Below are 19629 nucleotides of genomic sequence, written 5' to 3'. Positions count from 1 at the left end.
TTCCTGCTTATCTTTCAACATGAGGAACAACACTTAAAACTGTTAATCATTCTTACAAGGAGCTAGATACATATTAATAAAAGTACCGCCAAGTGGTTGGCAATTTCTTATCAAACAAAGAAAAATTACCAAATCGAATAATAACCAATTCTGTATAAGAAAGGATTTAACATGTAGACAAAGGAATATGAAGGGGAAAATTATGAAAATTTTAACGAATACAGCAACTGAAAGACATAATAGGGTCACCGGGCAAGCTAGTCTGTGTTGTTTTTCAATCCAAAAAGAGACGTAGAGATGATAAATGCAAGAGTTACTGGCCTTGCTGCACATGTGCATATTGTGCAGCACCTGGACTTCAAATGTTGTCTTATGAAACACAGACGAGCTAGAAAAAGACAATTGTTAAACCCTTCTCCTGCAGCAGTGAGCATAAGTTATGGCTCACAACTAAGCATAATTAAAGGCAAAGTTTGTTGAAATTGGGTTTCCTTTCATACCTAATTAAATTTGTGTATAAAGTTTTCACTCTTAAATTATACACAAGTTCCATGATCACAAGTGTGGTTGTTGTTTTTTTTACAAATTTTGTGCCGAAATTCAGCCATATCCATATGCTTAAACATAATTTAGGCCCAAACATAAAAATAAATTTCTCATATATGAATGTTAGGTAATTTCATTGTTAATTTTTCAATAAAAAAATTGAACCCAAGACCGCTTTCATATTGAAAAGTTGGTTTATTCTTAAAGAAACAAATTTTATCACATTCTTGTTTATTTCTAGACATAACTTGAATTCCTAACTTTAGTAAAAAATGATGCTTTTCTCAATTTTTCCTGGCCTCCTTCCTAAAATGGTTAAAAAACAGTCAAATAGGCAGCACACTTTGTGAGGCCCAGATAAAGTTAATCTGTATAATAATTGGAGTGAAAGTCAATCACATTAAGCTTAAATAACCATTGATTAATAAAAACAAACATCTGGATAAATAAACTATAAGGGCCTCAAATATTTGTATCAGTGATGGGTGAAATACAGCTAGCCCATGAGACAGCTGGCATTGCTTGTAACATTTACAACAGGGATCCTTTTAACCTTTGAACCAAATAATTACCCAAACCCTGAGCAAGAGCTATTTCCTAAAATACTGATAAGATTTCTTATTTATTATTTAAGAAAACTTCCTTTAGATGATTGCTTTAAAATTCAAAAACAGGAACAAAAATATTTTATTTTCTTTGATCGAGTTTCAAATGGGTAAAAGGTAAAACCTTGTTTAAGTTAGGTGAGGGTCACAGGGAACATTTAAACCCCCTTTTAAACTGCTGGGTTTGATGCATTTTTAAGGCCCTTTGAACATTGCTTTTAATTTTAAACGTATCATTCAGTACTATTTGCCACAAGTTAAAAATAACTAAAATAAGCATTGATGAAAGATTCTAATCTGTGAAATAAAGTATAAATATAAATGCACATTCAAATTAAAATGCAGATTAGATGGTTTTGACTCGTGTCAGTCGGTCAGTTAGTCTCCCTGTATCATAAAAAAATCTGCAACATGTTTGAAATTTTGCCAAATTTACTTCAAGGTTTCAAAAATAGTAAAGATAAATCCAACCTTCAAAATCTATAGTCATTTGATAAACAAATGTGTCTGGAATGTCATGCCTCACAATGCAACAAAAGATCTGATTTTTTAGGTATACAAAATGCTGAGAGAGAAAATTGAGCAATGTTGTTTGTATCATGCCTAAATGAAAAGCATGCATTTCAAATTTTGCTGAATTCTACATGTAACATTACTAATGTTTGCAAAGAATCTTAGCAAAGCTACTAATGTCAATCAGCTAAATATTGCATGGTCAAAATACTTTTTTGCACTCTAAAGAGCATAATTATAGGCTTCAATTGAATTGGCCGGCTAATGTAAAACCAATGCAAGCTGTACTTATAAAGATCCTTTGCGATAGTATGAGTCCACCCCTTAGTAGTAAATTCAACATTGATATATGTTAAAGATTACGCTCAATTGCTAATGGTAGTAGTTGTTTTTATTTAATGTGTAAAAGTATGTTGCACTTGATTCCGAATTCACTGGGTACATTTGGTGGAGCTACGTAAAGCAATGTTTATTCATTGTTCCAAAACATTCAAAGGCTAACTTCATTTGCAAACATTAGTCATCACACTCAGAGTTTAATCATGCTAGAAGTTGTTGGATTGTATAGAAAGTGAAACAGTGACAGATTAGCATTTACTGTTGTTGACATTCCTCCATTGGATGGTCCGACCTGCTTTTGAGTTGATTATAATTTAAGTTATCAAAGATAAAACCAAAAAATTTATAAGAGCAAAACAGTGCATGAATTTCCTTAAACTATACTTGTATCAGAGTTTATGATCAATTAAAATTTATGTCAAGACTGTACCTTTTTCATTTAAAACTCGCGCTATAGAAATAAATATATGAATGCATTGATTTCTTACTCTTAATTGTAATACCTCATTTAAAAGAACTTTGACTGAGTGAATCAGTGATGCAAACTAAAGACAAACTATAGAAATATTTTCAGTATTTCATGCTGTTCATTTGTATGCATGTTATATTACAGTTAGGGACAAGGCAGTTACCAAGGTTCATTTCAATTATAAAGTTAAACAGGAAAACAGGTAAGAACTCCACAACACCAATGGAACTTATGCCAAATATGAAACTGGCAACTTACAGATGCTTGTGTGATGTCACTGGAGATCTGTGGAAACATAACAAGGGATGAACGAGGACATGGTCAGGATTGAACATCAGATAAATACATACACTTAAATGAACAATTACATCTGCATGCATGAGCAATCCCCCAGGGCATATGATAGGCATCTGATTTTGTATGGCTGGTATGTCAATGGCGAAGTATGGCTTTTTGTAGTAAAAGAAATGGACAAATAAAGATGCATATGCAAATGCAATCATTATAATCATAGAGATGAGGCTATCAAGATAAAAGGCAGCATAACTGAAAAGTCACAACACACTGTAAATTAAATTTCTTGTATGAGGCTCTGCAAATACTAAATTGCCAAAATCATAAAAACAAATTTAAATCATAACATTGAGCTTTTTCTGACTGTTACGCAGCTAGTTACTGTATTTTAAAATGCTAAAGACAAATTTTACCACATGACACAATCGTGCACATATTTTTTACTACAGAAACAAACTACTGTACAGCACTCGAAGAACTTGATCGAAAGATCACCTGCTCACAATAATATATAAAATAACTGCAAATTATTATTTTTTTCTTATGCAGGCAATGGTATTTTCTAAATAAGCATGCACTACCTATTTCATTGTTTTGCTAGGTAACTTACCGCTCTAAATATTTTCCATGGACCTGTAAGTTTCTTTTCGGGTGGGGACTTAATCATCCAACCCGAATAAACAACGTGATTCATCGTGATGTCATAGATTCATGAGTTGTCTGTCAAGTTCACTTATTGACAAAATAATCTTATTGTATGCAAGCCATTTATAAATAAGCTAAATTGTGTTATTCAATATGTTTTTGTGAATATTATAGACATAGTTTCTGTAAATAATAGTGTCCATTTAATCCCGGAAGTACGTCAATTTCTAATGGAACACAACAAACATTTTCATTGGTTAAACTTCTCTCGCTAAACCAATCAATAAAAAGAAAACATATTGCAAGATACTTTTCTGAGGTCAGAGGTCAGTGGGATTTACAGAAATGACAACATTGTTGTTTTGGGCGATAATTGGTAAAAAATTGAGTCCTTTAGTGATGAAACCTAATGAACGTTTTATGAAATATCATTTTCACGGAATGTCATTCATATAATACTTGAAAAATCATTACTATTAACTGTATTCTCTTCTGAATAGAACTAAAGTTATGAACGTAAGCTTGTTTTCATTTCAAAAAAATGGGAAATGCCTTTTTACATTATAACTCCGTGAGACGTCTACATGGTATGTTAAACTGTCCTGTAAGTGTTAGCTTACAGTGCCATGCTAGTGTTCCGGCTGTCATGGATTAAAGCCCCTGTTCACTCTTTCCCTCCGTAGTTGACCAGTTTACTTGTGTCAGAAGAAATGAGCGCCTGGATCAGCCATAGTCTTTAATGGGGAAAGGAGTGTAGTGTGTGTGGTTAAGAACCAGTCGCCCGGTCAGCTTAGACAGTTAGAGCTCCTTGCTTGTGTTCTGGTGGTCATGTGTTCCCCACATATGGCACACTTTTCTCCCCAAGTTTTTTATGCACCAGTCAATTGTAACCACGGCCCCCCAAGTCCGGGGAAAAGCGGGGACTTTGACTATTGGTCCAACCAATCCCAGTCAAACTGTAGGTAAAATCCCCCACATCCTAGGTAAGGCCCTTTCCCCGCTGTTTTTGGTGTGAAAAAAAACCATTCACTTGGCACTGGAAGGTAAAAACACGGCCAGTTTCCTCCGCTATAACCCTGGACTTGGGGGGCCGTGTTTACAATTGACTGGTAAATTAAGTCCATCATTTGGTGATACATAACTGAGATTGGAAGTTGTGCAGCTTACTCTTAAGTGATGCAAAAAATGAGCTCTGGCAATGGGTGCTGGCACAAATGTAGGTTGTTCTATAGTGTGATGCAGCTTGGAAAAAATACAGGAACTTGTAGAAATTCAGCTGAAGTCATTGAGCAATGGTGGAAATGAACATGAGCCCACAGTTTTAAGTCTTACTCTCGTAAGATGCTTTCCTGGCTTGCTCAAATTCTTTAAATTATATAAGTTTGTAAAAAGGTGGTGCCATTAGCACTATAAAATTATGCTTGTTCATCCAGAACTAATTTCATTGACTGGTTGAGTGTCGAAGGAACCTAGTACTGTGTGGCGATCTGTCAGGCATGGCTTTCACTGAGTTAGATAATGTATAGGTTTCAGAAGATGATGGGCAATTTCGTAAAACATATATAGTGACATGTACAGACATGGCAATGACAGAGAGGTAGATTTAGGTCTAAAAAGTGGTAGTTTGGGTTCAAAAGCAGTAGAATTTCTGATTCCTTTAATTTTCAGTCAAAAACAATTATGTAAACAAAATCATGATATTTGTTACTATTTTTAGATTTTCAGAAAATACGCATAAAATATGTCAGGGTTAAGAGACTTTTAACTGTTTTTCATTGAGAAACAGAAGGAATATTACCTCTGACTTGTAAAAACAAGTTTATATTCAGAAGAGCTGCTAAAAAATCAAATCAGACTGCCAAAACAGATCGGAGTGTATTGAGTGCAGACGACTGCAGAATTGTTTATGTTAATTTTCCCGCCAAAATGTTGTAAGATTTCATACACTGTAGATAATTAATAACACCATTGTTGTTTTCTTTAATGTTTTGACAGTTTTATAATGTCTTTGATATTTACAAAAATGCTGCTTAGTGGTCTTTTGTACCATACTGGTAACTTAGCAACGATCTCGGCTGAAGTGTGAAGTGATTTGACAAGTTGTTTATTGCACCATGTACTTTAAAGTGGCAGATTAATTTGGTACTTTAGCATGGTTGATAGAGTTTTGAGTTTTTAAAAGAAAATTTAAGGCCAATTCATACATGCCATATTTTCTGGAGACCATTCAGTGGGATTTGTTCAAAAGGCTGAAAATTCAGGGGGATTTTGGTTGTATTCAGGGGGATTTTTTGTAGCAGGTCTAAGTTGGCGAAATATTAAAGTATTTTTAGACACAAGTACGAAAAAATGTATTCACATATAGTTTGCTTTGAAAACCTAACTTTTTCATTATACAGAATTATTTTATGTCATGATTTATCATATTCTTTTGATACACTGTCATTTCATACTGTAATGCACTTTCAGAACAAAATATGTCATTGCAAAAATATGTTTTTGAGACAATTAAAAAATTGTGCTTAATTCTATCAGCTTTGATGACTTTCAGACAACAAGATAATAGAATAAATATTATTATTTCTTCCTTCCAAAATAGTAATATTTCTTTGCCTTTGATAATTACTACAAAGTAATTGATCACTTGTTGTCATTTCACCCACGTGGATTTGTACATTAAGTTACACTCACATACTGTGGTTTCACTTTGTCATTATTGCCTGATGTAAAATTTCTAAAAAAAAAAAAATTTTTTTTTTTTTAATTCCGGGGGATTTTCATCTCCCGCCGGGAGACCGGGGGATGGATCGAAATTCCGGGGGATATGGCATGTATGCCAATTTGATATAATTTTGAGGATTTTTAAAAGAGCTTTCAATATTGGTAGATTTCGACGGGAAGCGGTATGGCATTAGAAGGGTCTCAAAAGCAGTATATTTTACCTACTGCTGGTAGAGTTCACATGTATGTATGTAGCTTTTGACAACAAGTTACATGATGTCATGGTTTCCCATTTTAACATATCTGACACACAACTTGTAATTTAATGTGGTATTTATTTGTAGCGAAAGTTTACCATATAATGCAGTGTATTTCGTTGGTTTCAATGCATTATGTCCTTAATGTTGTTGTCATCATTTCTGATGTCCTTTGTCTGTCTTCACAATTTCACCTGGGTGTCTTGATCACCATGATTGATAATGCAGTAGTAATATTTTTAAATCTTCGCTGCATGGGTAAATATCTAATTTTGTGTCAGTTTTAACTCTACTATTCGAAGAATATGAGTGCTAGTCTACTCTGGCATCCAGGCATCACAAGTTATTTCAGGCTTGGCATGTAACCATATTAATAAGTCAATATATCTATACATCAATATTGCATTGAAACTAATTAGACATTTTTTTCCATCCATCAAACCTACTAAATTAATCAAATTAGATAAGTCTTTCTTGCATACACATATAATGTAAATTATGGCCCCTAATTTTTGACTTACAAAGTCTCAGTCCTGTTTTATTATATATATAATATGTGGGTTTACTTGTAAATGTGTCCATGAGGTTGCGACTTAATATCATCATGTTTTAATGAGACTTTCATGATAATAAATATGATTCAATTTTAATTACTGAACTGAAAAAGCTGTGTATGTCATTTCTTAAATATATGTAATCATTAAAATAAATGGCAAAAAACATGATGATATTAAGTCGCAACCTCATGGACACATTTACAAGTAAACCCACATATTATATATATAATAAAACAGGACTGAGACTTTGAGAAAACAAAAAGCAAGTGGTCATACTTTAGAGATTAATAAGAGACTTTAACAGTATAAGGGAGATAACTCTAAACACTTGTATAATTATGTAAATATACATAACATGTAGAAGTTCTTGAAGCGGAAGGGAGAATTACTGTGGACCAAACCCAAAACTGTTCCTTTGTCTCTCCCACTTAATTCACTAGTGTAACCACAGTGTAGAAAGATGAATGTATGGGATGTAAACGAATGTCAAAATTGATATTCGAATATTCGGTAATTCTTTCGAACGAATATTCGAATATTCAATAACTAAACTACATTTTTGAAAATTGTGGTAAACTATTATAATATTAGTTAAAGTAATACCCGGGGCATTTTAGTTCTACTTTGTCGTAACCACTACGTGCGGCGGACGCTGGATTTCACCGAAAAAGCCTTTGAAATTCCTCTTTTCAGAAAGACATAAAGTAATACATTATGAACAAAGAAAAAGACAAAAACTTCTAATTTATATTCTTTATTATATTTGTAAACAACGTGAACTTAGATGGATTTTGCGTCAAATGGCGTTATACGCCGATGGAGGGTCTTTCCATCGGACGAGCAGCCTAGTTCTGGGATTGACCTTTACTAAAAATAACTATGGAAAAAACAAACCAATTCAGGAACTAGTTTATCCCTTAATTGGTAGAGGCATTTAGATTTACCGAAAACAATTTGATTTTGTGTCACTTGGTTTACAGCCAGTTATTGTAAAATTACGGGGACTTTTTATAGTACCCTACGGTATGTCCCTAAATGACATATGACGCGTGTATAGTGTATTGTCATCACATTCACACCTCTAGTATTATGGGACAATCGTTGTAAAAACAAGACAAACAAATTTTAAACACAACAACAGAGTTATACAGGCAAAATAATTATTCTTATATTTATTCAACAACAAAACATCGAATATTCGAATACTGATTTTGACATTCGAATACCAAACGTTTGATCGAATATTCGAATATTCGTTTACATCCCTAATATATACATGTTCTTCACGAGCAGATTCAGGGTGGAGGGGGTGGGGGGGCAGTGGGTGCAGTGGGTGCACCTGGTGCGCGTCCCCTAAAGTCGTCCAAGTTTACTTTTTATTTCAATATAGGAGAAGAAAAGTAATAAAATATGCCCAAAATGCACCATTTCGGACTAGGAATTGTTAAAATTTTCTTGTTGGAGGACCTACCCACAAACCCCCCTGCCAACACTTTAAACCAAATGAATTTCGTTTCTTAGGGAGGGGCGCAAGTAAAAAGGCTACACCCCTAAGTTATGCCCCCTCTAATTTTGAAGCCTGGAACCGCCCCTGTTCATTACTGATAACCATTGAATTAAGAGCGGTTGTCATTAATTTCAGGCATTTCATATATAAAAATACTAACCACAGTGAAGATCACCTGTTCATGAACCTGTCTTTGGCATCTGCAGATGGGGTCAGGGGTGGAAGGTGCACTTTTTGATGTTTGCCTTCTCCCCCAGTACCGAAAAAACGTATTGGTTGTGGGAGTTTAGAGCACCCGGGTGTTTTGTATTCATTTTCTCCGATAATTACATAAAATGTGCGTTGGATGTTGAGGAATTTAAGTGAGATTAGGTCAATTTTAAGAGGGAGTGACATTTAAGTTAATAAATCTTGGTCCATTTGAGGGGAGATATTTGGTCCCCCCCCCCCCCCCCCCCCCCCCCATCGCTGCTTGTGAAATCAACTATGGTCTCCAGAGCTAAATTTGTACCTCCTGTACAATGTTCTGTTTCCTTCCAGCCTGTGACAGTGGCTAAGCATACTAAATGCTGTATCAGTATGCCCTTTCTTTCCTTCACCCCTTCTCATTGGACCTTCAATCTCTTCAGACACATAGTGAGATAGTTTGTCTAAAGCTGCTTGTTTCTTTCTGCATAGATCCTCATGTTCAGTGTTTTCGAAATCCTCGTCAATAAGCTTCCAATATGTTAGATACTGCAGGTAATGTAGGAACGGAATGGAATCAACAATGATGTCACTCAGCCAGTCATCCAGTGGTTTGACCGGTTGAATTATTGGAGTGACAAACTCAACCAAATGTTGTGGCACACAGTGTATTTCAAGTGTGTTAAACCTTACACTTAAAGCAACATTGGACTTGAATAGATCGATCTCTGGAATATCTAAACTACCTTGCATTTCTGTCATAGGTAGTCTGGCTACAGGCATGGTGGTTGGTTCTGACCCAGTATCATGTGCAGGTAAGATGGGTGATTCCATTTTTGGAATATGTGGCTCATTATCATCCCCATGTAAGTTGGTTGGTCCTATTTCTTGAATACATGTTTCAATATCATGTTTATGCAAGTTCATGATCTCTTTCTTCAGTCCATCAGGGGGGTCCAATTCTGGTTGGAGTTCTTTTCCACACCCACAACACTGCCACACATTCGGATGTAGCAGGCTTTCAACATGTGCCAGGACTTGTTCAGCAAGTTTTAATTGCCCACTGCAGTATAACATGGATGCAAACTTAAGTCTGCATGATGTCAGGTCGGCATCAAGGGATACAGCATACGGGATGTTAATATCGTCAGGGAATTTCCACTTATTTCCAATGTAAAAGGATGCTCTTACTGACCCAAGGAAACAGCACCTCAGCTTCAGGATTTCCTTGAGAACTTTGTTTGGTATTTTATCATTGAAAATGATAGACATAATGTTCTTAATTTCTTCAGAAATTTCATGAAGTTTGTCATTTTCTGGATCGCATTTTATGACACTTACAAATCCCTTTTTCACTTCAACGCTTTTGTACATAGCCGCATATTTTTCAAGGCAGTATTGAGCAGTTTCATTTACTGAGTCGTTTTTTTCAATGTTCATTAGTCTCGTTTGAATTCTGTCATGACGTATACCTATAAAGATAGCCATTGGATTATTCAACATGTCAGATATCATCCCTTCAAGTTTTTGTTGTTCTTGGGTTGATAGTTTTCCTGCAAAAAGGTTTACTCCCCTGATTGTATAATGTGGACATGTCCGACTTTTTAAGAAGTCCTGCAGTGTTCTTAGACAATGCAGAACACATTCTGTAATATTATCATCCTGCCATTTGTCAGATGGGTATTTTTCTACAGTGAATAGTACAGCAGTTTTTATATGGAAAGAGCTCAACCGGTCTTGTACATGCTCTGCAAATCTGGACTTTCGTATTAGTTTGAGCAAGGTGTATGTTCTCAATTGAACAATATTCAAATCAAACATCAGCAGCCTTTCTGTCTTAGAAGTAGAAAATCGCCATTCAATATCTTTATTGGAGCTTCCTGGAAATCCCTGTGGCATAACAGTGGTGCCAAGGGTCTTCGCTTTTTTCAGAACCTCGGGTCTTGGCCAGTGACCCGGGCGCTCTCTTTCAAAAAGATATTTACACACAGCAGGCAGTTCTGCACAGTTGAAGGAGGAGACTACATCAACATCCTTCCATCCACTTCTGGATGGCCCCTGTTGCTGAAAGTACTCTTCTCCCCAAAGTCTACGTAGCCTTTTATTTTCCCATGTGTTTTTGAGAAGCACTTTGCCATCATGATATTCCGCTACATCTGGATTTCTATGAACAAAATCCTCAGTAACAGGTTTTCTAGTACCAGGATAAAACATCTGAAGGTAGCAATGCTGTGCCGGCATGTCTTCAGTTTTGATTGCCAGCAGAAACACTTTTTCTGGGTCTTTCTCAGGAACTTGAAGCACCACTGGACAGTCATAATCAAAAACCATCATGTCAGTGTCTGACTCCATGCCCATAGTTGTGGACCCCTCACTTTGACTTCCGAAGTAAAACCATTCAACATTCTTCGCATGTAGTATTCTACTGTAGTCTGTCTGAACCCTCTCCCTTACTAGGTGTGTCATCCTTCGCCTCTTCACCATTTCTTCGGATACTCCTATTCCCTCCATCACTTTACATAGCTGCCTTGAAACTTCTACTCCCAGATCCTTGACATTTATTTCTTCCTGAAAGACAGTTGTGTGGATGTCATCATTTGAAATAATCATTTTTGAATGTGTATACTGTACTGAGGGACATTAATTGGGTCTGCAAAAAAGTGCCTTCCACAAAGGCATTATACATCTTGGTTCACTGAGGAAATCATGGAGGTCTTATGCCACTCCATCGCCGGATACCCCTGATACACACTATGCTATGCTTCGCTGTGTACCGTGGGCAATTTGGCTAGGAAAATCTCGTTATCATGAATAATTAATGAGGCAGTTTCATTGGTCTTGCAAAGTACCAGATGCTTTCAGTTGAAAAATATTCTGGTGAAAGCCGGAGTAGTCAAGACCACACAGCCACGGAGGCTACTGGCTCTGTATAGTTATTGAACAATATTTGAGTGTAACATGCGAATTCATTGGAAGAAGAGTTGTCTCCCCTGCCTCATGCAAATTCATTAAATCGAGATTTTGTCAGTGAAATGTCCCACGTTATGTATGAAGTGTAACGGAAGAAAGTACCGTGGTTGCCGACGTTGACGCCACTCAGTCACAACAAGTTAAATATAACTTGAGATTAAGAATACTTGGAGAAGTACAATAAAAAATAAGCAAAGGATATTCCACAACAAGGTTATGAGACACGTTATACATTAACAAAACTATGATAGTAAAATATACAATGAGACAGGTATAAACGCTGTATACTGCGACTGTAACGAATAAACTAGTATGTAAATAACATGGCAGTTGAAAAAGTGAATAAAGGGTCTATATTTCGTGGGATCTTAAATTCGTGGATCACCCTACCCACGAAAACCACGAACATTAATGCCCCACGAACATTAATGATTTCACAGTAATTAACTATCTAAAGTACATGGCCAGTCAGATTCCCCAGTTAAAAAAGCACCAAAATGTTGCTTATATTTTTTATCTGTATTTACTGTACACAAATCATATGCTCTTTTGTTTCTTACATTTCTGTGGCATGAGAGTCTTTTTAGATATTTTTTTAAAATTAATCTGTGTGTGTATTTAAATGTCTCTCTTGGATTATCATAATGTCAAGGCTATGTATTGAAGATATATGAGTAATGTAGACAAAGTTTATAAAATAACTATTAACTTCTTTCTACTGATTAAGGACTTTTTTTTTGTCTTTTCTTTTGAAATAATATTTCTTGTATTATGAAATAATTGTGACAATAGAATTATATTTACTATGTCATCAGGTTCATCAAATTCATCATCTTCCGAATCCCATTGATAATCACTCGCTTCTTCTTTATAAGCAACTTTTCTATCACCCAAACCGCCATAGTGTTTAGTTGGTTGCCGGTCTCTTTCCTTCCAAGGGGGTGCTGTCTTTTGTGCCCGCTTCTGTGTCTGCCTCTGTTCTGCCATTTGCTTGTGCTGATCTCTCTGTATAATGTATTAATTGTGAAGTAAACAAGAACTATATGCTGCTTAATTGTCTCAGACATGAATACAAAAATGAAATATGTTCTTGCCAAAACAATAAAAAAAGACAAATTAGATAGTTAACAAGAAACGCCCCAATGTGACAAAACCAGGTTTTCAATAATTGACAGAAGAACTTCAGTCTTTGTTGTGAGATTAACTTTCAACTCATTTTTTTCTATTTTAAGTAACTATGACCTTGACCTTGACCCTAGGGTCCCCATATGCAATTCCATGGAAATCCTCCATAAGCTCCTCCTGCATACCAAGTTTGGTCACAATATGTAAACCATAACTTTGGTTATTCAGTACTAAACGGTTACCGGTATCTATTTTTAGTAACAGTGACCTTGACTGATAGGGGCCCTTAACCAAATCCAATGAAAGGTCTCCATTACCTCTTCCTATACACCAAGAGGTCACACTATATGTCAAACCTAACTAAAACTTTTGATACCATAGGTGAGTTTGAAGCCGCCCTACTGCTGGCCTGCCCGAACAAAGACATACTTCATTCTTATAACCGGGTTTCACTTTTTTACTTTGTGAAAACGTGGTTAAAAATATAAAAGAGTGCCTGTCAAAAGCCTAAAAGAAAGTAAAAAAGAGTGTAAAAACACAAAGTCAATCAAGGGCCATAATATTTATTTAGAGTTAATATCGAATTCTGTTACCTGATTTGTGCGCTGGCTGCTTCGTAAAGTATTAAAGTCAATAATTGAAAGTTTTTGAAATCTGAGTTAAAAACCAAAATTGCTCAAAAACTTATATAAATATAAGTTTTTCAGTTGATCAAGGGCCATAATTTGTAATTAAGATAATTTGGATTTATTCAACCTAATTGTGTGATGGCCCAAAAAAATTAAGACAATTGAAGAAGGGTACAGAAGTAATTTGGGAAAACCTCGGCTTGCCCTAAAACTTGAACCTGAGACACAATGTGCCCTAAAATATTAACCTAAGTTCATAAGTCAATAAGGGGCCATAATTTGTATTAAAGATGAAATGATGTTACTTTATCTTACTGTAAGATGGTCTGAAGATCGTGTGAAGTATTTAGTCAATTGATTGAAGGTATAGAAGTAATTAGTTAAAATGCCGACTTGCCCTAAACAATAACCTGACACTATGTTCCTTTAATCTTTAACCTATGTTCCTATGTCAATCAGGGGCCATAATTTGTATTATTGGATAATATGGAGTTATGTAACCTCATTGTGTGATGGTCCTGAACGGCTGTGTAAAAGTATTAAATGAATTAAATGAAGGGTATTGGAGTTATAAGTAAAAATGACAACTTGCCCTAAAATTTTGACTGCACGCAGGCGCTGTTGCCAATGCTGGGGCGAGTACATGTAGTAAAGCCTCCTTATTCTCTCAAAAGTAGAGCTAAAACTCAAGCATTTCTTATAATATTGTCTTTGTAAAAAATTAAATATACTTTTACTATCAATTTGTAATGCCATCATTAAGTGACAATTAATGAGGCACCTATTTTGTAGGTTTCCAAAAGAAGCTTCTCTTTCTTATTAAGAACCAAATTTCCAAGGTATCAGAAAAGTAAATAATAATTACTTTTATGTCCCGGGTCTGCTTTTTATCAGCAAACATTCTGTCTTGTACAAAGGGTTTTTGAGCTAAGAATCCATCATTTTCCTCTTCCTTTAATTGCCACATTTTATGGTTGCTGTACCCAGGCAGGGCCTCGTTCAGCGCCTCTTGGTTGGGTTGTAGATCACTATTGTACAATGATAAGAACAGCTGAGGATGGGAGCCCATTTTCCTCAGCTTAGAAGGCCCTGGATTGGGCTCCACACACTGGGCAAGAAGAATAAAGAACAGAAATATCCTTATGGACAAGGACAGTCCTTGCAGCTGAAGAATTCTTGAACCCAAAACAGCTTTATTCTTGATTAACTGCTTGGAAAATGTTCCGATTTTAGCCCGCCACTGTTGAAGTGATATTCCCATTGTTTGTGTGTCTTGGTTATTCTACCTAATTGTTCACTAAACTTATGATCATTAATTTATCTTTTCTTCAAAATTAGCACACAATGCAGAAAGAAGAAAACTTGAAAATTGTGCATAATATGTAAATTATATAGAATGAATCCAAAATTCCATATGGCTGTTGCTACTGGGCCAAAATAAGTTCTTGTTTGGCTCTTTTAATATGTTTTAAGTATGACTATGTCTTTCAGGTTTCATGCCAAAAATATATTTTAGGCTACTAAGCTTTGGAGGTTTTGTCTCGTGAACAAAGCCATTTTTGAAAAATGTATGATTCAATTTTGATATCAACTTATTAATCGATCTGCAATTTAATTAGTTTGGATCTCCAATTAAATTACTTTGAAATATATTTGAGATATTAAGTGTGTTTTTTTAAAGTATCAATATCTTATGCTACATAGATATTCTCTGTCTTTGAATTTGAACATAATATTATATTTGTCAGTCTGTGATAAAATTATAGTGCAAATGCATATAGTAATTAAACTCATTTCCCGATGTAACATTGATTGGTGCAACATGTTCGAAATGGGTTGATAAAATATTATTTTGTTGGGCTTAAAAATCTTTCTAACCATATCTGGTGTATAATTAACATCGATGAAACAAATTGGAGAATCACCCTGCCTTGTCATTTGTTGGAGGTCACTGTTTGCCCGTGGTGGTCAAAGTAAACCATTGAATAATTGAGGGAGGGGTCTACGTTTCATTTTTAATGTCACTGAGAAATCCATCTAATCTCTTAGGACCCAGCAAGAGTATTATTTGTGTTTGGTTATGGGCAATGGTGCCAGACAATACATTACCCTGGTTAGAGCTACAGTGTTTCATTAGCATGTGCCAGTGTATAGCAGCTTTAACATGGGACCTCTGTTTTACATTCCACCCGGAAGACAGTTACTCATGTTAGTGGTGATTCAGGGATTGAACCTGTGACCCCTGGATTGACAGTCAGATATCTTAGCTCCAAACCAGTCGGATCGGCTGCCCATTGGATTATATATCAGTTTACTATGTATTATTATTTATTGATGAAATACAATTCCTTCATTGGTCAATTAAATTGTTGAATGACAACCAGCATTGAATGAGACAACTGTAAGGGGGCGTTATATTTAATAAAGCACTACACTACACACCACTTGGGGTCATATGACATTATATATGGTATATGGCCAGTCAGCTGCAGAAGGTGTATTTGGACCAAGGCATTAGCGGTCTATAAAATAGTTTTGGACAGGTCCTGACTGGCAAAAAATATTTTATGGAACACTGTTTTAAAACTGAATTTTAAGTACAGTGATATACAGATCAATAATTATAAGTGATGAAACGATTATTGAGTAAAATCGATAAATCGTCGCTGACAATGCTATGTCTGCGACAATCGATAGTGGTTGTCTAAAATCGATGTCGCTAATGTTACTTCTAAAAACTACGTATTTTCCTGCTGTGTGCCAAAATTCGAGTAAATATAAAAAAAAAAATCCGGTTAATTCGTGTTGAGTTCATGTTAACAAGGGAGGTCACTCTCTTACACATATGCGTTCATTCGGAAGTCATCGGCCATTTTTATTGAAAACAACATTAGATGTATGTGGACGGTTTATATACTCCATAGATCGCGCAGTAATTTATTTTTGGCAGTTAAACTTAATAACTTTACTCTTGGGAATCTTAATTATGTTTGCAATTATACACTTCATTGGCAATCAATTTAAACTTAGATCAATCATTACAAACTAAAACACTACAATTAATTAATGATTTAATTAAAAACTTTACAGACTACTTCTACTGATGGACCGGCATACATCCGAGGTTGTTTTCGATAAAAATGGACGAGGAACTCCGAATGAAATGCGGTGAATGTAAACACTTTTGCTTAAAAACTTCCTTCCCAAAATTACAAATTGTTTTTAATTGTTAAACTATGAAATCATTTCTCAGTGCTCCTGATAGGACTAAGAAGCAGGGGGGAGCACCCTGTTGCTCTTCCTGCACCCTGCTGCCCTTTTTACAGCACCCTGTTCCCTTTTATTTGACATAGCTGCCTTTGATGATTATGAACTTTATTTGATATTTATGGGACTTATTGCAGGTCAATTTTCAGAAAAAGGTATAAATATAATACATAATTTTAACATTTAAGTAAATATAATACATAATTTTGACATTTAAGTAAAGATAACAGCCACAGTATTCATAACAAATGATTAGTATTGAAAGTAGTTACAACACATACACAATATGAGTTGAACATTGACCATTGCAAGTGCCCCATTAAGGCTCATTCAATGCATATCAAAAGTGCACTTTCTGACCTAACACTCTGCCTTTTTCAAATGCTGGCTGAATACATTGTCTGTGAAGTTGCAAAGCTGCACAGCACCATTCTTTATAATTAAGCATGGTTCTATTATATATTAGGCCATTATGAACAATTTCATTGGTTGAAAGTAAAAGTTACCCATCTTAATCATTAAGGTATTACTTCATGTCATCTCGCTGACCAGGAATACATTCTCTTAGGCTGACACAATCTGATGCAGGGAGTGTCTATCAGCTGAGTGGCAGGAGTCGATCAGTCCTTTAATTAAACACTGGCAGAAGTTGAAAATCTTAATAATTAAGCATGAGGTTCTCATGAGTGCCAATCTGCAATTTCATTGGCTAAAATGTAGGTTTTATTTTAAATGTAGGTTATAATCTAAAGGCAGTCACCACTTCAAGCATCACTCATTCACATAAACTTATGAATTTATAAACATTTTACTAATCACTTCAATTTTTTAGATGTGATTCTGTCACGAACCAGGATCTTATGTTTGAATTACATTTTCTTTGTCTACGTCAGCCTTTTATATTTGAATGTATATATGACATTTCAAACTGAATATTTTATGGTGATTTATTGTATAAGTAAAGTGATTTTTGATCCACTTTCCTTTCTGTCTTTATATTTAAAGGTCTTGTTCATGTCTTAAAGCGTCAGATATCGATAAAAAGATAGTTGTGTGCAATGTGAGAAAATGTTTGTATGTTACAATGATAAAACATCATTGAGAGTTACAATAAGAGCTCTTTTGTTAAAAATTATTTAAAAATGTGACTGAAAATCTAATTTGCTGGAAAGCATTAGTAACGCTATTGAAAACTGAATTAAATTCAGATAGGGTTGGGATTTACAAAATTCTCTTGAAATGAGTATTTGCCATTTAATGGTGTCTGGTGTTTGTTCATATTTTTTAACTAAGTGAAATAGCTCAATTTTAACCAAGTTTAAACGAAATTGTTTCCAACCTAAAAAAATAAGTAAGGCCTTAAAATAATTGTTTGTTTAGGGAAACATCCCCAAAAATATTAGGTAGAATAGGTAGGGATTTTTTTTCCCAAATAAACAAGATAATTTTCTTGCCAATTTTTAAGCAATTAATTTCTTTCAAGTGTCACTCATGCTTTGCTGTTGTTTGAAGCTTGATAAATTCTCTGTCAAAAAAAAATGACAGTTTATTTTTATACAAAATTGAGTTTATGGCAGGAGAACCATTTTTTTTTTTTTTAATGATTTCTTTTTCTAGCATTGGTGGCTTTTATCAGGTAGGGTAGGGTTACCCGAAACAAATATTTTATTTGTTAGGCCTAAGTTCTATTTAATGTAACCTTTAATTGACCCAGGAGAGTTTCCTATTGGTCGGAATTTTAATCTTATGAATGAGGATGTAACTATTTCAAAATACTTCTTAAATCTTATATCTTAAATTAGTTTTTTTTTTTCTATCGGTATTGCAACAAGATTTAGTGTAATATTCAGTACAGCTTGTATAATAAGATACATGATATTATATGCATAAAGTGATTTTTGATGATGCATATTAAAATGATTATAACAATTATGATAGTAATGATAAAATGAGTCAAGATATTTAATTGATGTTAATGATTTAAAAGGAATTTATAATTATGTTAATTCAAAATTAAGCAGAATTATTCATATATGATGTAGAATAAAATTGCTCATTATTTTGTCAAAAGTATTAAAATGGGAGCCCAAATATTATTTTCTTTGTTACTAATGATAGCTTGTTTATATTTTCAGGTGACTCATGACTAACCATGAAGTATTCAGCCATAAAAGCCACTAAAAGAATTTACGACCAAGTTAAACATTTGAACAGGGAAATGTTAAACTGTATTGGCTTACATATACATAGCTAAATGCTTTTTAGAAGTATTATGAGTATTCATGACCAATGAATGAGCTTGTGGAAACTGATCAATACTGGACGTAGGAAGAAATATTGTGATTCTTGAAATGACGAGGATACTGCGATAGAGGATGTACTCTCCTTCCTGCTGACCATAATATTTGTAGTAAGATCAATTATTTATGTTTTCTTATCTGAAAAAGATGGGAAACCATATATATGGCAAATAAAACACGGGGTGGCTACTTTTTTGAAAAAAGGGAATATCTTGTGATAAGCTTTTAAGGAAATAAATTTTATAAGCTTTTTAGGAAACAAGTTTCTGCCCTCAAAATTAAATAGATTGATATATATATAAATACTAGAAATCTTAAAAGGCGAAGTTTTATGGATTGAATATCACTACATTGACTGAACAGCATTTAGATTTTGGTGAATCCATCTTATCTTCTATCAAAACATGTTGTCAAGTTGTTTCTTGTATTAGAAATGTTTAAAAAAGCATTCTCTATTAAAATGAAATGTAGGGCAGAATTTTATTGATGTTAGTCTGTTAACATTTTAAAGAACAAAGTCAATATATCATATTTGCTGATCAATGAGTGAATGTATTGAAAAAAGGGTGGAGGAAACCATTTATATACCGTAGGTGGATTTAAAAGGAAATGTGAAAATGGAATTAGAAAAAATTGACTTAGTAGTGAAAAGAATATTCCAAAGTGTATGGATAAATCTGTTATGCTACATCATTGGTG

At 34.5% G+C, this 19629-nt stretch overlaps 3 protein-coding genes across 11 annotated transcripts in view; 1 reads left to right on the top strand and 2 right to left on the bottom strand.

Moving 5' to 3' along the window:
- Positions 1 to 3618, bottom strand: part of LOC128228277 (GRB2-associated-binding protein 1-like) — a 45692-nt gene extending 42074 nt beyond the window's left edge. Inside the window, exons 1-2 of one of the 2 annotated variants that reach the window (XM_052939487.1) lie at positions 3377 to 3618; positions 2731 to 2757 (exon numbers count right to left, since the gene is read on the bottom strand). In XM_052939487.1, coding sequence (XP_052795447.1) covers positions 2731 to 2757; positions 3377 to 3460 — 111 coding nt within the window. In that variant the 5' untranslated portion in view covers positions 3461 to 3618. The remainder of the gene's footprint in view (positions 1 to 2730; positions 2758 to 3376) is intronic. The other variant, XM_052939488.1, reaches the window with a different exon arrangement.
- Positions 1 to 19629, top strand: part of LOC128228276 (calpain-15-like) — a 67123-nt gene that overhangs the window by 22643 nt on the left and 24851 nt on the right. For 3 of the 8 annotated variants that reach the window (XM_052939481.1, XM_052939480.1, XM_052939485.1), the window contains exon 2: positions 18766 to 19040. The gene's annotated coding sequence lies outside the window, so the exon portion shown is untranslated. The other 5 variants (XM_052939482.1, XM_052939479.1, XM_052939483.1 and 2 more) reach the window with 5 other exon arrangements.
- On the bottom strand, positions 8929 to 14776 carry LOC128228275 (uncharacterized). The gene is made up of 3 exons (XM_052939476.1): positions 14229 to 14776; positions 12414 to 12614; positions 8929 to 11207 (listed from the first exon to the last, which is right to left on the bottom strand). Exons 1-3 carry the CDS (start codon positions 14622 to 14624, stop codon positions 8934 to 8936), a joined length of 2871 nt encoding a protein of 956 aa, XP_052795436.1. The 5' UTR covers positions 14625 to 14776; the 3' UTR covers positions 8929 to 8933.

This window comes from Mya arenaria, chromosome 3 (genome assembly GCF_026914265.1).
Source record: "Mya arenaria isolate MELC-2E11 chromosome 3, ASM2691426v1".
NCBI classification, from domain to species: Eukaryota; Metazoa; Mollusca; class Bivalvia; order Myida; family Myidae; genus Mya; species Mya arenaria.
The sequence above is the reverse complement of the archived record's forward strand: the minus strand, read 5'-3'. Positions and strand labels throughout refer to the sequence as shown.

Excerpts from the sequence above, each read along its gene's own strand:
- LOC128228275 (XM_052939476.1), bottom strand. The coding sequence starts at position 14,624 with ATGGGAATATCACTTCAACAGTGGCGGGCTAAAATCGGAACATTTTCC. Across the intron at positions 12,615-14,228 it reads AGCAGACCCGGGACATAAAA|AGAGATCAGCACAAGCAAAT; the intron begins GTAATTATTATT and ends TACATTATACAG. Across the intron at positions 11,208-12,413 it reads TTGATGAACCTGATGACATA|GAAGAAATAAATGTCAAGGA; the intron begins GTAAATATAATT and ends ACTGTCTTTCAG.